The sequence below is a fragment of the Phyllopteryx taeniolatus genome, chromosome 3 (assembly GCF_024500385.1).
Source record: "Phyllopteryx taeniolatus isolate TA_2022b chromosome 3, UOR_Ptae_1.2, whole genome shotgun sequence".
Classification (NCBI taxonomy): domain Eukaryota; kingdom Metazoa; phylum Chordata; class Actinopteri; order Syngnathiformes; family Syngnathidae; genus Phyllopteryx; species Phyllopteryx taeniolatus.
In genome coordinates this window covers 32,599,926-32,615,612 of record NC_084504.1, presented here as the reverse complement: position 1 = coordinate 32,615,612, position 15,687 = coordinate 32,599,926, and the positions used below count along the sequence as shown (strand labels likewise).

Sequence of the window (15,687 nt, the reverse complement as noted above, 5' to 3'; positions counted from 1 at the left end):
CGTTTTTGTGCGCACCCAAAAAATTGGGACTTTGGAAAGAAGACCCCCCGTAGTCCCAAGCGTGGGTTTGATTCGGTTACACGGGCAACCCTTTTGCGGTTACCTCCCAATCAAGCGCTAATAATAACGCTTCGAAATCAGAAGCCCAAACTTGACGTTGTCGGGCTTGGCACTTGCGGCGGCTTACAGCGACATCCTGTGGCCATCTTCATCATTGCAACGTGATCCTGCGAGGGTTCGAATGACGAGCAGGCTTCGCATTGGGTGGCGCTCGCACTCGCTGCAGGGGCGGGGAAAGAGTTGCTGAACATCTTCTGTGTCAGACAACAATTCTGCTTTGTTGGACACTCGTCGAGCGTCGGAAGGCCCAGATGATGCTGATGCTGATGCTGATGCTGATGCTGATGAAGATGGAGACTTTCTAACAGAATCGAGACGAGCTGGCGTGTGCGATGAAGGACCGACTGGTCGAGCTGACTGCCGTAAGCGTCTTTTATTGCTTCCATTCAAGCTTTCGGTGTTTTTTCCCCCTCCTCCCCCCTTTTGGTTCTTGCAGAGGAGAACATGGGCGGAGGAAGATCAGGTGGCGGCGTCGGCGGAGCGAGAAGGTTTGATGGAGGGCTTCTTCAGGAGGGTCAGTGAGCGGACTCGTGACTCGTGCGGCGTTCGGGGCTTTGAGCGGATCCCCGATGTTGCCTTTTGCAGGCGGAGGAGGTTCGAGGACTGCTCGATCGCATCGGCTTGCAAGTGCGAGACGTGAAGGAGACGCACAGCGCGATCTTGTGCGCGCCTCACCCGGATGCCAGTAAGCTCCTCCCACCCGACCCCACCTGACTTGACTTTGACTTTGACTTTGACTTTGATTTGATTTGATTTGATGACGCTTAGCTTTGTAGACGCCGGGAGAGCGCTGCTAATTGTTGTGTTGGTAAATTGCAATTTTCCAACGTGTGAGGCATCTGGAATACTTTTTTTTTTTTTTTTACCTGCAGGTAAATGTATTAAAACAACAACAACAACAACAACCCAAATAAGAACACATTCAATATAGCTCAGTGCAATTCCACAACGCTGTAAACCACAACAGCAATAATGAACATTTTGCGAAATCGGTTCTTTTCTGACAGTGTCAATCAAACGTCAACATTATTATTGCCGAAAAGCGAAAGCTTTGCGCACGACTCGTGACGAGGATTTCGTTAGACGGCGTAATCGTAATGTTCATATGCTTTTCATCCCTGCGAACTTAAAAGATGTTTCTTGACAAATCCCGAGACCTCAGCGGTCGGCCGACGACACCGAGGGAGTCGTTATTTTCAATGCTTTGCATCCGTCGGCAAAGTCGCTACGTGAGCTGAGAACGACTCTGCCGTAACTGTCGTTTTACGCTGACGTCTCCCGTTTTCTCCCGCAGAAACAAAAGCTCGTCTGAACGCCCTGACCGATGACATCAAAGGCAACGCCGACGTGGCGCGAACCAAACTCAAATGTGAGTCCAATTACGAACGCGCCGTCGTCCCGCGCCGTCACTTACGTGTTTGGGCCTACCGCGCCGCAGCCATGGAGCGAAACATGCCCGAAGACGACGCGGCGAACAGATCCTCTGTCGACCTCAGGATCCAGAAAACACAGGTACCCATTTCCGCACTCGTTCAGTATTCAGTGCGTCATTTAAATACCGTAACCCCAAGCGCAGAAGGGAAACCGGTCAAGTTTCCGGGCGTCACGCCGCGTCAGGCGATGACAGCTAAACACGGAATAAGGACGTTGACGCAGAACAATCTCACGGTCTGTCCTTGTGCTTGGATTGGTCTTGTAGCACTCGGTGCTGTCCAGGAAGTTTGCGGAGGTCATGACCCAGTACAATGAGGCGCAAGTTTCCTTTCGGGAGCGAAGCAAAGGACGGATCCAAAGACAGCTGGAAATAAGTACGGGACGCAGTATGTATGCTTCCGACACGGAGTTCAGCTCAACCGCATCGTTCGGTTTTGGATGTTGTTGTCGTGCGGACAACATTTGGGAACGTGACACGAGATCCGGGAAGTAGACGCCACTGGTTTCCTCCTTTTCGCTGACTTGTTGCTAAGCAGACATTGTGGGGGCGTTAACATTTACACTGGTGCTTTTTCAAAGTGCCAACGCTTCTTTTTTTGCATCCACCAAAGTTGAAAACAATTCTTCTCCTTGTTTATTTGCTGAGAAAGCTCACACGCTTCTCTCGCCTCAATTGGGATTCCATCATTTGTTTTTCAAGAAGCATGAGCGAATGCCCCACTTTAGACGGACGTCGGCAAGCGTCTATTAGATGCTTGCTATGATGTTTTCCCGTGAAGGGTGAAAAGTAGGCCCGCATTAACGAGAAGCCCTGCGCCGTAGCTGGCGAGCCCGATACCGATACCGGAGAGCGCGCTGTGCACCGTGTCAGCGTTGCCGGGACAACGGCAACAAGGCCGGGCGGCTCGTGTAACACTACTTCACCCGTCTTTGACAGTCCCCACAATCAATGACATCACGCCGAGGGAGGTTGTTTTTTTTTTCTCTCTCTGAGGAAAAGACGACACAAAAGGGTGTGGCATCCAGTGAGCGCTTTCCTCTCCAGGGGGCGAGTGGCTAAGCAACAGGAGCGAGAAAGAAACTCAACAAAACAAATCTGTGCATCAAGTCTCAGCAGCAGTTTGTGGATAGGAAGCGCTGGTGTCTATTTATTTGTTCCTGACTCACTTCTAACGACTTCTATTTCGGGGCAATCTTGATCCAAAATAGAATGAATGAATACCTAGTGTCAAGTTTACAACATGCACCACCTGCTCTGTAATATAAGGGATGAAAACGTCATTGGCAGCGTAGCAGCGTAACAAAATCAATGTCACATTTGAGTGTCACAAGACATGCTTTCATCTTTAAAAATAACAATTTTAGCGGGACGAGTGACCACCAACGAAGAACTGGAAGACATGCTCGAGAGTGGAATTCCATCCATCTTCACATCTGACGTAAGTTGAACAAAATAAATAAAACAAAGAACTCAAATGACTGCTACACAATGTAACATTGTCATCTAGTGGCAGAAAATCAGTGTTGTTCTTTGTTTGAAGTACTGTAGTATCAACTTTATGGCTCGTTTGCTGTTCTTGTACAACCCCAATTCCAATGAAGTTGGGACGTTGTGTTAAACAAAAATAAAAACAGAATACAACAATTTGCAAATCATCTTCGACCTATATTTAGTTGAATAGACTACAAAGACATCATATTTCATGTTCAAACTGATAAACTTGATTGTTTTTAGCAAATAATCATGAACTTAGAATTTTATGGCTGCCACACATTCCAAAAAAGCTGGAACAGGCTCATGTTTCCCACTGTGTTACATCACCTTTTCTGTGAACAACGTTCAATAAACGTTTGGGAACTGAGGACACTAGTTGTTGAAGCTTTGAGGTGGAATTCTTTCCCATTCTCGCTCCATGTACAGATTCAGCTGTTCAACAGTCCGGGGTCTCCGTTGTCGTATTTGACGCTTCATAATGCGCCACGCATCTTCAGTGGGAGACAGGTCTGGACTGCAGGCAGGCCAGTCGAGTACCCGCACTCTTTTACTCTGAAGCCACGCTGTTGTAACACGTGCAGAATGTGGTTTGGCATTGTCTTGCTGAAATAAGCAGGGGCGTCCGTGAAAAAGACGTCGCTTGGATGGCAGCATATGTTTCTCCAAAACCTCTATGTACCTTTCAGCATTAATGGTGCGTTCACAGGTGTGTAAGTTAGCCATTCCATTGGCACTAACACAGCCCCATACCATCACAGATGCTGGTTTTTGAACTTTGCGTCCATAACAGTCCGGATGGTTCTTTTCCTCTTTGGCCCGGAGGACATGACGTCCACAATTTCCAAGAACAATTTGAAATGCGGACTCGTCGGACCACAGTAAACTTTTCCACTTTTCATCGGTCCATCTTAGATGAAGCCGGCAGCGTTTCTGGGTGTTGTTGATAAATGGCTTTTGCTTTGCATCGTAGAGTTTCAAGTTGCACTTCCGGATGTAGCGCCGAACTGAATTTACTGACATTGGTTTTCTGAAGTGTTCCTGAGCCCATGCGGTGATATCCTTTTCACATTGATGTCGGTTTTTGGTCACGACGGGCATTCAATGTTGGTTTTGGGCCTTGCCGCTTCCATGCAGTGATTTCTCCAGATTCTCTGAACCTTTTAATGATATTATGGACCGTAGATGATGAAATCCCGAAATTCCTTGCAATTGTACGTTGAGAAACATTGTCCTTAAACTGTTGGACTATTTTCTCACGCACTTGTTCCCAAAGAGGTGTATTCAATTCAATATAGATTGAACATGATTTGGAAATCATTGTATTCAGTTTGTATTGATGTTTAACACAATGTCCCTACTTCATTGGAATTGGTATTGTAGATCATTTCGGACTCTAAGATCACACGTCAGGTCGTGGATGAGATCGAGTCCCGCCATCAGGACATCATACGACTGGAGTCCAGCATTCGAGAGCTGCGTGCCATGTTCGCGGACATGGCAACGCTGGTGGAAACTCAGGTAAGCGCTCAACTCTCTGTTTTTCTTTTTAAAAGACAGTAGCCGATGGTGTCCACATTTTTTGGGTCGTGTACGGACAAATCTGTGGCTAAAAGGGACACGTTAACATTTTTCAATTTCAATTCATTAAACATCAAGCAATTATACAGGACATTATATTATAGTTATTTTCGAAAAAACTGCTACATCACAGCAGTCTGTTAAAGGCAACAGGGAAAGACAGTAGTTTAGGTTTTCTTTGTGTGTTTGTGCTGGCCCGCCGCCCTGTATCCACTAGAATGGCGCCGCCCCAGCGCTGAGCAGCAGCCGCATCACATCTACACATTCACCAACAAAACAAGAGCAAATTGTAGTCAGCAGAGAAGGTGGAAAAGCAGTTACTTATGGATCATGAATGTGATATGGGCACAAATCGGACCTATTCATCCGGGTGTTGTGAGGACAAAGGGGTTTTTATTTGAGCTATAAATAGTTGATTTTCATCTTTGCATATCTCGAGAAGCTCGATATAAAACCAATGTATTAGTAGTATTAGTTTTTAGGGGTGTTGCACCCGTGGATGACGTGGGTGAGTGGCAACACCCCACTTTTGACACCCGCACTTTGCCTGGTGCCCTCCCACCTTTTTTGTCAATAATGTTGCGAGCCATGTCAAATGTTATTTTTCGTATGTGCTGCGGGCCACTAAAAGAAAATGGACGATGGGCCACAAATGTCCCCCGGGCCATAGTTTGGACACCACAATTGAACTTTGGTAAGATTTATTTATTTATTTTTTTTCAGCATGTTATGTCACGGGCCGCATAGTGGAGTCGTGGTTAGCACGTCCGCCTCGCAGTCGAAAGGTTCTGGCTGGAGTTTGCTTGTTCTCGCTTTACTTTTGTGGCTTTCCTTCGGGTACTCGTCCAACCACCCAAAAACACGAACGAGTGCTCGTCTGTCTTTACGTGCCCCGAGACCAGCTGGCGACCAGTCCAGGGCGTAGCCCGCCTCTCGCCCAAAAGTCAGCCGCGATAGGCACCGGCTCTTGCGAGACCTGTCATGTTGTTTTTCCCCAATGCTGTGAAAACGTTTGCCTTCGCCCAGTCAAAGTCTCCGTGATGTCTCTCCCTCCCAGGGCCAAATGGTCAACAACATCGAGAAGCACGTATCCAATGCAGCTGAATACATTTGCCGGGCTAAAGAAGAAACCAAAAAAGCAGTAAGATACCAGAAGAAATCCAGGCGGGTAAGTGCCGCTTCCGAATGATTCTGCCACACTTGCCACAGATTTGACTTTTTTTTTTTTGCTAAAATCGCTCCGTGCTGGTGTATCCTCATTTTATTCAAAAATGTTTGTGGGGTTGAAAAGAAATATTGTTTAACGATCAATTATGGTCAGTTATCCGTGGATTTCCGCTATTCCCGATCACTGCACTGTCAAAGTTGGGCACGGTCACAATACATTTCTGTCGTCATTCTTTGGGTTTGGAGTTCAATGAAGTCCGCGTCGTTTGCTCGGCAGAAATGTATCACGCTGGCCTTTGCCGTGCTGATCCTGCTCGCTGTCATCGCTTTGATTGTCGGCTTGTCTGTCGGACTAACCAAACCTCTCGCCTGACGCGGCGATGACAGCGTGAGGTAAGAATCTTTCCATCCGTCGATTCATCTTGTCCATTGTTGTTCCTTAGGGCCAGATCTTTGCATCTCTTTTTTCCCCCATTTGTTTAATTAACAGAGGCCGCTCTCTGCCTTGCTGTGCGTGGAATTGCGAGTGTCCTCATTTTACTCATTGCACTTCTTCTTCTTCTTCTTTTCCTTTCGGCTTGTCCCGTTAGGGGTCGCCACAGCGTGTCATCCTTTTCCATGAGAGCCTATCTCATTGCACGAGTTGGCGTATTCGGGTGGCGGATCGAATGGGTCCCGACCTCGCAGGAATCTCCTGCTCCTGTAGTCACGGAGTTTACAATAGCGCCATCTCATCGGCCGTGTAACAGCATCGCAGGACGAAACACAATCAAGTATGACAAGTTGTCTTCTTTTCGTCCACAAAACCTCGCTGGCCACAACGTGAGCTGCAACTGAGATTCAAATAGAAAACTGTCATTTGATTACAAAATGTTTGTTGGGTGTCGTCACAGAGCGGAGACATATTCATTGCATCCGACGTGATTCAGCTCTTCCGATGGATTAGATGGTGCGAGCGCACCTAATGTTGCGGCTCTCTGCGATGAAATCACTGCTCACCTGCTTTCAGGTATTTTGGAACACTGTGATATAGTAGGTTCGTCTCAAAGAAGTCTGTTAGGCGTTTCTTATTTTGTGGTAATGTTATAGTTTGGACCTGTGGAACGTGGCCTCTTGACTAACAGCCACTGAATGTAGCATGAAGACAAAACCACAGCAACAGCAACAAATGAGCTTTATGTGGCCTGACTGCTGTCGCGCTGCAGCGCCGCCCTGCTGGCAGACCAACAGGAAAGCCGGGCCAGCCCAAATCGTTCATATGCTCACGGGATCTTGTTTTTTTTTTTTTTTTCCCCCTTTGGAATTGGAAGTCACGCAAAGTGCTATTATAGCGCAGGATGTTGTTTGTTTGCGACAGGCCGGAATGTTGCTTAGGTGTCCTATTTCCCACTTGCGAGTGAGCGTTATTCACATGGAATACAGCGCATATTTGAACAGAAACATTAGAAATTGGGCCTTCTCTGTACCTGATTAAAGCGTTTCTTTCATTGTGACTGTGATGCGGGAAAGCTGCGTGTGAAAATATCGTTTGGGTGTCATTGTAAGGGCACATTTGACTCTCCTGTAATCAATTGTATTGTTTGAATGTCATGAATTACATTTTATATCAGAGTTGTGTGAAATGTATCAATGAAAAGCAAATAAAATAACACTTTACTAACTTTGTCCGTCCATCCATTTTGTTCACGTCGGGTCACGATGTACATATATACATATTTAATACGGTTTTAAACATGATGCACAGTTTGAACATTAAGCCTGCATTTAAATATAGAAAAAAGTGTACACGATTCAATTCAAATGTGTTGCCGATAAGTTAGATACGAGTGACATCGAAACAAATGTTTAAAAACAAACAGTACTTCAAAGTTAAATACAACTGAACTTAACCTGTGCATTCATTTGTATCGCCCTTCATTTTCTTGGCATCGGTTGATGAGATATCTTCATTCTGATGATGACATTTGTTTTGAAATGCTTTTAATCACGTAAAGCACATCGCGTTACCTTGTGTATGAAATGCGCTATATAAATACATTTGCTTAGCTTCATATGTTTCATTCTCACTCACGTTTCTCAATGTGTCCCATTTTATTTGTGTTTCATTCAGAGATTCTTATTGCGTGCCACACTTTGCGAACGGCTGCAGCAGAGAGTCTGAATTCACGTGCATGATTTTGGAATGCGGAAGTCCGGACGGGAAGCCAAAACCTCCCAAACTCAACAAGCGTGAAGCTGACTTGGAGCATATTCATTGGAATTTCTCATTACAGTCATCGTGTATATTTCAAACAATATCGTGATCTTACAAAAACATACAGTACGTGTCAGGACACTTTGAAAAAAATAAATACATTGTTTTCCTTCGACAACTTAAATGCTTTGCAGGCAAGCGTGTTTAGTTTAGTGATCATGACGGCAGCGTTTTCACTCGTTTTAATGAGATCAGACGCAAGACTTCCGAAGGCTGAGAATAAATCCTGAGCAAATGTGGAGTGCAATTATGTCACGGAGCAAATTTGTAGCTTACACAATACGTAGACGTGCTTAATTGCGTGTGGCATAGCATAGCATGCACCATTGGAGCGACATCATTTCCTGCTATTGAAATGAATGCGATGTGTGTTCAGCCAATCAGATGACTATCTGCTGTCTTGTTTCTTCCTGCCTGCCGGGGTCTCCATCTTGTCCATCAGGTTTTATGACCGGCCCTTTGGCTGACTTGAATGCGTTTCAGCAAATGTACCGTCCCCGTTTGACACGCTCTGCTCCCATTTTTGACTTCAATGGTGATCGACACGTGGCGCCGTGATGTCACGTGAATGTCGGTCGTCATTCGGTTCTCGAGTCGACAAGCGGGCCGTCAGATTGAAGCCGGAATTTGAGCTTTACGGGTTACGCGTCCGGTCCCACCTGCAAAGTGTTTTTCACATTCCAATGTCAATCACCGGATTGCCGCCATGCTTCTCACCACTCAAATTGTGAACATTGTATTTCCCCATCTTCATAATGTCGCGTGAATGATCCTTTCCCCCTCAATTCATGAGATGTTGAATGACGGCAGTCAAAAAAAAAAAAAAAAAGAGAAAGGAATACGACATAATGTAGAATAACTCTCTCATTGTTACTATTATTTGACTTCACGAACAACACAGTAGCGTTACAAATCATAATTCTTTGCACGCTCACAGTATTGTAAAATAAACAGACGCAATGTAACATTTAATTTTCCTGCGTTTCCTGTGCCAGCTGCGGAGTCTTTGCCGTCTGTGTGTCCCGACAATAATCCGACATCCACTTATTACGTAACCCCGCTGGATACAGATATTTATAATCTGAAGTTATGACATCAGCGCAGCTGAGCATGACAAGCGTCGGGGCTGGCGTGCGAACTGGCCCGCCGTGGTAGGTCGCTATGTGAAGTCCATCTGCAGCACGGTGACCGCCGGGCTTGTTTTTGGTGTGCGACCCCTTCCTTTTCACCCCAGGGGTCACTGGGGTGTCAGACGTCTTGCAGGGTGGAGCAACTCCCGAAAGAGTGTCAGAGGGAAGATGTTGTGAGCCTGAGACAAAGTTCGCCTTCAGCCAAGAGGAGCGGTCAGATGCGAAGCACGACGGCCAAGGTGAGCCGGGGCGTCGGCGGTGGCGAGCTTTGAATTCAGCCCGAGCGACACTCGCGGACGCAGCCTGACCCTCGGGCTACGGACCAACTCGCGGAACCTCCTTCGATGCCAGCTTGTGTGTTCATTCGGCGAAACTGACGTGATTTGGGGGGGTCGAACGATTACAATTAAATACTGGAAAACAACAAGTAACGCTGGTCTACAACACATTTATTGTCTAAGATTTGTTTTTGCTGATTTCAAATCAATTGTGGTTCACGCCCTGAACTTTGAACAATGATGACGGAACATTCAATTGAAAGGTACTTACGTTTATCAAAGTCTCCTATTCAATTTGCAGTAAGCAAAGTTTGTGGTTGTTACTGTTAACAACTTGGCATAGAAAGAGAAGGGGATTGAATTTTCGCATTCAGCAATGCAAAATTGTCCTCAATCAAAAATGAGTTGTAATATATGAATATGGGCATTTTGGAGATTTGCAAAATGCAGCTCATGTGTTTGTGTACACAGTGTAGCCTCAGTAGCTCCTTAGCGTCCATGTGTGTCCATGTGTAGTGTTTGCACGGGGCTTTGCTTCTGATGAAACCTGTCGCTCGCTCGCTTTTCCGTAGCAGCCAGCGACTTCAGAATAGAGTCAATTCCAACCCTTCAAGCCGTTTGTTTGGTTTCCGGAGCCCCAATTGCGGGATGAGCTCCATCCATTCCCTGTCCAGGGAACCAGATTTTGCAGGGGGAGACCTGCTCACAAAGACCTCGGTGCCTGACTGCCACCCAATGGGTAGTGGGCGCACATGAAGGCATTCGTTCGCCGTGGTGTAATGCTTATTCTCGTGAAATGAGATATACTGGAGATATTCTTGCCTGAAGCGTGGAGGAAAAAGCAAAGCTCGTGGCCAAAATGTACGCTCACGGTCCGTCGCTGGCTCGCTAACGGGAGCCGGCCATCCTCCGTTAAAATGTCCGCAGCCTCGCTTTTATTTCGGGCTCACGTTCTCGCTCCTTGGCAACCCGCTTCTTCCTTAACTATGAATTTATCTTCCTATGGTTGCATAAATGTGATGTAGTACAATAGCCTGTATATACAGGGTGATTGAAAAGCAACTCCCTATTTTATAAGACTGATCATTGATTCATATGTTGTAATATTTTTCTCAATTCTTTTGTGCATGTTCCATGATTAAAGGAGCAAGTCTGTTCTACCAAACCAACGACTTCGGAAGAACTTGAAGTGAACTTGAAGTTTCCCAGGCGGCTTGGGAAACTGCTGGCTCATGCTGGCGCCCATATCCAATTTGAAATCAAACTCCATGCGATACACTTTCTTCCCATGCTCAGTTCTCGTAAGAGTTATAGTTCAGAAATAGGGTGGTAGTACTTCAAAATAGGGGGTTTCAATCAGCCGGTGTATACGCCTAACGGGCTCACTGTGCGGGGCGTCCACATACCCACTCGCTCAGTGTGCAGGGGGGAGTCAGCAACTCTCATTTTTACACGACGGTCCCGTCCAAGCCGGCTTGACTGCGTCGCGCACTCAAAGTACGGTAGTTTGTTTCTGTTGTAGATTGAAACGTTCCCTAACTTTACCCCAAATATTTCATGAACAATTGTTGTTTTAGGAATGAAGCGCAAGGTTCAGACTTTTATTTCATTCTCTTCTGCGCTTGATTTCCTGATCTTGGATTGGATGTTCGCAATTGTTCGTGACAGCTGATTGGCGGGGGGTCACGAGTGGACCCTGTGCGGCCTCCTGACCCTCGATGAGGCCAGGCGGAGTTCCCGCATAAGCTCTGAAGTGCCGCGACAAAAGGGGACGAAGGAGCGACGGGGCAGCGGAAGAACCTCAAACGACCTTGCGAGGCCCGATCGAGAGTGAGCTTTGCGGCGAAGGAAGACGAGAGGTTGTCCGGTAATGGAGAACGGCTCAGCGCCGCTGTGTACTGACTGCACTGCCTCTGCACCCCCGCGTGCGACTAAATGCGTGGAAGAGACGGAGAAAGTGAGAGAGCGAGAAAGGGGGCGTGTTGACGTGTGTGCTCTGCTGCACAAGTGAGGCAGTGGGAGCTGAATGATGCTCGCTGGCTGACTCTCTTCCTCTTCTCTCTCCTCCTCCTCCTCCTCCTCCTCCTCCTCGTCCTCCTTTCTCTCTCCCTCTGTCCGCACTGCCTGGCTGTGCTTCTTACTGCCATGCACTGATGAACCATTTTATGCTACACAGCTGCCACAGCCATCATTTTGTCGCTGGTGCCTCTGTCCTTGGAGCCCTGTGGGACGCACCTGCCACCTTCAAGCGCTGCCGCTGAGGTACGGCAACGAGTTTTTTTGTTTTGTGTGTGTGTTTTTTGGGCTTGTGTTTTGCTTGCTGTGCTGCAGAATCGCAGAGCTGCTCCTGAGGGAGAAAGATACTCTTGACTCTCGCAGTCGTAAAGGTTAAGACCATGGAAATGACTCGTCTGCCGTGCAGTTGGCTCGTGAGCAGAGGACATTGCGTTTCATTTGCATGCAGTAGCGATTCAGTTGCGACCTGTTTGTGTTCCTCCTTCCTTATTAAAATGATGACGCGGCGGGTTTGAAATAATACTTGGATGTTTTTATGTCCGTGGGTGGATGTTCTAATGTGATTTGGGGGCTTAGCGTCGGCTCCAGTTGAGACCGCCTCGCCTGCCAAGAGGCATTCTCTCTCTCTCTCTCTCTCTCTCTTTCTCAGGTCTAAAGAGAAGTTGCATTAATAAATTGGACATATAACTCCGGACTAGCAGAATCAATGGTGCAGCCCAGTAGAACATGATCGAATCCAGACTTCTCGGGTTACTCATTCCGTTGGTGGGTCACAAAAAGGTGTCGCTGTGTGCTTGTGTCGCTGTTCATGTCACAGTTGCGGGGAATTGTTGGATAGAAGTGCGCTTCTGAATGTGGTATCATTAGATTTGTGCTCGATCAGCATTTTGCCACAACATATAAAAGCACGGAGGAGAGCCACAAGAGAATCTGGGAGTCGGAGCACACAGGGGAGAAAGCGCTCCTTTGTCGGTGTGGCCAGATGTCGTAAGAAGTGTTATCCAAATCCAGAGGTGTCAGTCTGGACGTACGCCCGCCTGAAATATGAGCGAGTGGTCTGATGACAAGCTCCCATTCATGCTGTAGCTCCTCCTCCCGCGCACCTTGACAAGCAGCCATGCTCATTCATCATTCGCAGCTTGTCCCTGAGCTGCCAGCAAGTGGCTTTTATCTTCTCTGTGCACGACGGTCATATTTTTAACTTCGAGTTGAATTCGGTGCCGTTGGTGTGGAAACACAGCAACCTTGTGAATGAATGAAATAGCAAAGCCGAGACACATTCTTTCTTTCGAATCCACCACATGACTCGTCGGATGTGCGAACGTGGCAGCAGACGCTGTTAGTTAATGCGAATCTATACGTACACTGCAGCTTTGCTTACCTTTCGGCTTTGAAACGAAAGCGCCGGCCTCCGAACGTGTCTTGAAAGTGGTTTGGGATCTTCGGTCATGCCATCGGAGGAGAAACCCGACGTGGGTCTTGTTCATATAGTTAATTGGTCCTACTGTTGCGTAATAGTGGGGCGAAGGTGCAGAAGGGCTCATTCAGTCACATTTTCCCAAACGGGAAGATTGACTTGGTTTGTTGATCTCATTGAAGGTTGGCAGGCAATTGAGAGAGTCCGTTTTCCAGAACATTTGAAATGTGCGTATCTTCTTTATCTGCTGTCGTTTACTTAAATCTAAAACCTGTCCGCCATCTTTACGTCTGTGCACCCTCACGAGAATGTGACATGTAGTCACTAGTTGCGTCGTATTATGCAGCTTTGTTTATGAAGAGCCACTACTACTTTCCCTTGTTATTGTCCACAAGAAAAATCCCAAATCTGCCTTTCAATTGTGAGGGACACATCTGACTCGGCACGGGCCGCTATCACATTGTGACGGTATGATAACCTGGAGAAAAATGATGCGCTATCACGGCATTGCGGTATTGCAATTACAGCTCTAAAATGTACTATTTTGAAATATTTGGGGAAAGTTTCAAATAAATAAATAAATAAAATCAAAATAAATGCAGTACTGTCCCTTAAGTGAGCAAAACATACAGCTCAACAGTAAAAAACAATTCTTGATTTTTTTTTTTCTGTAAAAAAAAACAACCAAACAAATTATTAAATACTGTATGTACAATTATCGCAACAAAAATGCAGTAACTTAAGCTAAATCTAAAAAGTTACATCTGAAAAACAATGAACTCATCTGCAAATAAAATGTGCTTTGGAAATATAGTAGTGGATTAACAATCAACGGAAAGCCAGTATTATGATGTAACGTGATCTAATTGATTTGGACGTAAATCACGAGCCCAACATCAGCAGTGAAAATTGGAAAATCAATGTACCTTTCCTTGTTTTATCCTGGTCCGATTCCTCGCCAATTTGTTGTCGTGGTTTTGCTCGGGAAGTGGGCCACACTTTCCTTGGTTCCTGCTAACTAATAACTAGCGACGCAACCAATGAATGCTTAACCCCTCATCTTGACACTCATTGTTTATTAGAATGCCAAAAAGAATTGTCACAATGTTTCGAAAATTCCTGCCGGGCGGGACTTGATATATTTAAACGATGTGATGTGTCAGTGAAGTTGAAATGTGGTTGGGAAATTGTTCGGGTGTGCGCAAAAGTGAGGTTTCATGGCTTTGGTCAGTCTTGAGCTGCGTGAAAATCATACAGTGAGGCTGGATTTAATTGGCGCAATGAAATGACACAATGACCCACGCGCACAAAAAAGAAAAAAACTTGGGAATTGTTTTTCCTCACTTTGGAGTCAGGCCAATCAGAATCGCGCACTTGGACGTGGAGTGTGAACGCGGTCTTAGCAACCATTTTTGGCAATGAACATGCTGGTAATGAGTAATCTCTACGTGTCAAAGCTGGCAAAACAACATAAGTCAAGGTTATGTTTGATATTTTAGTTGTAAATGGAGGATTTAACGTAGTGGGGTCATTGTTGTTCCACATGCATATCATTCCCAGTTGATGGAATTCCAAATGCTCCACTGCGATGTACGTACAGTATGTGGCCATGCTGTTATTGGAGAGCCCCTAGTAGAAAGAAAAAGGCCGCACACGGCGCATGGGCGGATGTTGTAGCTCTGTGTGCGTGGATGGGTCGGCTCGTAGTAACAGCTGGAAGGCTGCTGCTGCTGGCGCCAGAATGTGGCCTGGATAAGGCACGTGAGCCGCAGTGTGAGGCTTGAGTGATATGAGCAGCAGGGCCGGCGCGCGATGTTATGTAACGCTATCTTCACTGGAGTGAAAGTGCATTATCATCGTTAGCAGCCACGTCGCTTGGACGGATTGTCGGACAACGCGAGCGAAGCTTTAGCACTCCCGCTTGCTGTGTCGTCAGGCTAGGGCAGATTTGTGTATTGTACGTTTGTGCTTTAGAAGGCCTGATTTGCAAAGCCTCTAAACATAACTGCACACGTTTCTTCATCCATGCACCCTATGGCATCCGCCCTTTCAACTGGACGGATGAATGCATGTTTGTATACGCTGCGTGCGTGCGTGCGTGTTTGTGTTGCACAATCGCTCCTCAAACGCAAGTGGTGTCGTGCAAATTGATACCATGTCCTGCACGTCGGACAGACTGCCAGAGGTCACCTCGGGGAATCTGAAGACATCCATAATTGATGTTCCCGGAGTTGATTAGGCCTGTTCGACTCCCTCAGATGGACAGCACTGATTGGAGAGTTCCTGGGTTTGTGGGAGTGTTGATGATGTTGGACTTGTTCCACAATAATCAATTTCACACGAGATGATGGACTTTTACAAAGCTCGTGGGCTCTACACGATCAGGATTTTTGGGGCCGTTCACCAATCACGAGTTTAAAAAAAACGATAACCGATCACAAGATTGAGCAATGTGTCTATTTAAATGACTTGTTCATTTACTGTATATACATGCGTACTGTATACTGAGTATCTTCAAAAGTATTGTCTAGTCGGGGTCATGTATTCTAATCAGTCCGGTCAAACCAACATTACAATATGACAGAAATAATGGCTACTAACTTACTGTAAATTACTTCATTGTAATTCAATTACTTCACACACACCGAAAGGTTCGAGCGTGATTCGACATAACGCTGGCATGTTTACGTACAACCGTTAGTGCTAGCGCTAGCTTGCTAGGCTACATCACTTTTTGTTGCCTGCTTGCGAGCCGTATCGTTTTAAAAGTACGTGAACATACCTCAAGCAATCCTCGC

At 46.3% G+C, this 15,687-nt stretch overlaps 2 protein-coding genes across 8 annotated transcripts in view; both read left to right on the top strand.

The window, feature by feature from the left end:
- Positions 1-42: 42 nt before the first annotated feature.
- Positions 43-7,457, top strand: stx2b (syntaxin 2b). 7 transcript variants are annotated; one of them, XR_009787894.1, is made up of 12 exons: positions 43-482; positions 557-634; positions 706-805; positions 1,415-1,632; positions 1,820-1,928; positions 2,920-2,993; positions 4,430-4,567; positions 5,685-5,795; positions 6,072-6,187; positions 6,385-6,567; positions 6,688-6,803; positions 6,884-7,457. XR_009787894.1 is itself a non-coding variant. In XM_061768796.1 (11 exons), exons 1-10 carry the CDS (start codon positions 453-455, stop codon positions 6,165-6,167), a joined length of 885 nt encoding a protein of 294 aa, XP_061624780.1. In that variant the 5' UTR covers positions 43-452; the 3' UTR covers positions 6,168-6,187; positions 6,385-7,457. The 7 variants fall into 7 exon arrangements, 3 of the variants coding, with proteins under 3 accessions (XP_061624780.1, XP_061624779.1, XP_061624781.1); XR_009787892.1 differs by having other exon boundaries at positions 6,688-7,457; XR_009787893.1 differs by having other exon boundaries at positions 6,385-6,803.
- A 1,809-nt stretch (positions 7,458-9,266) lies between these two features.
- The window catches only part of rimbp2b (RIMS binding protein 2b), a 79,748-nt gene continuing 73,327 nt past the window's right edge, over positions 9,267-15,687 (top strand). The window contains 2 exon segments of the mRNA XM_061768767.1: positions 9,267-9,417; positions 11,633-11,718. The gene's annotated coding sequence lies outside the window, so the exon portion shown is untranslated.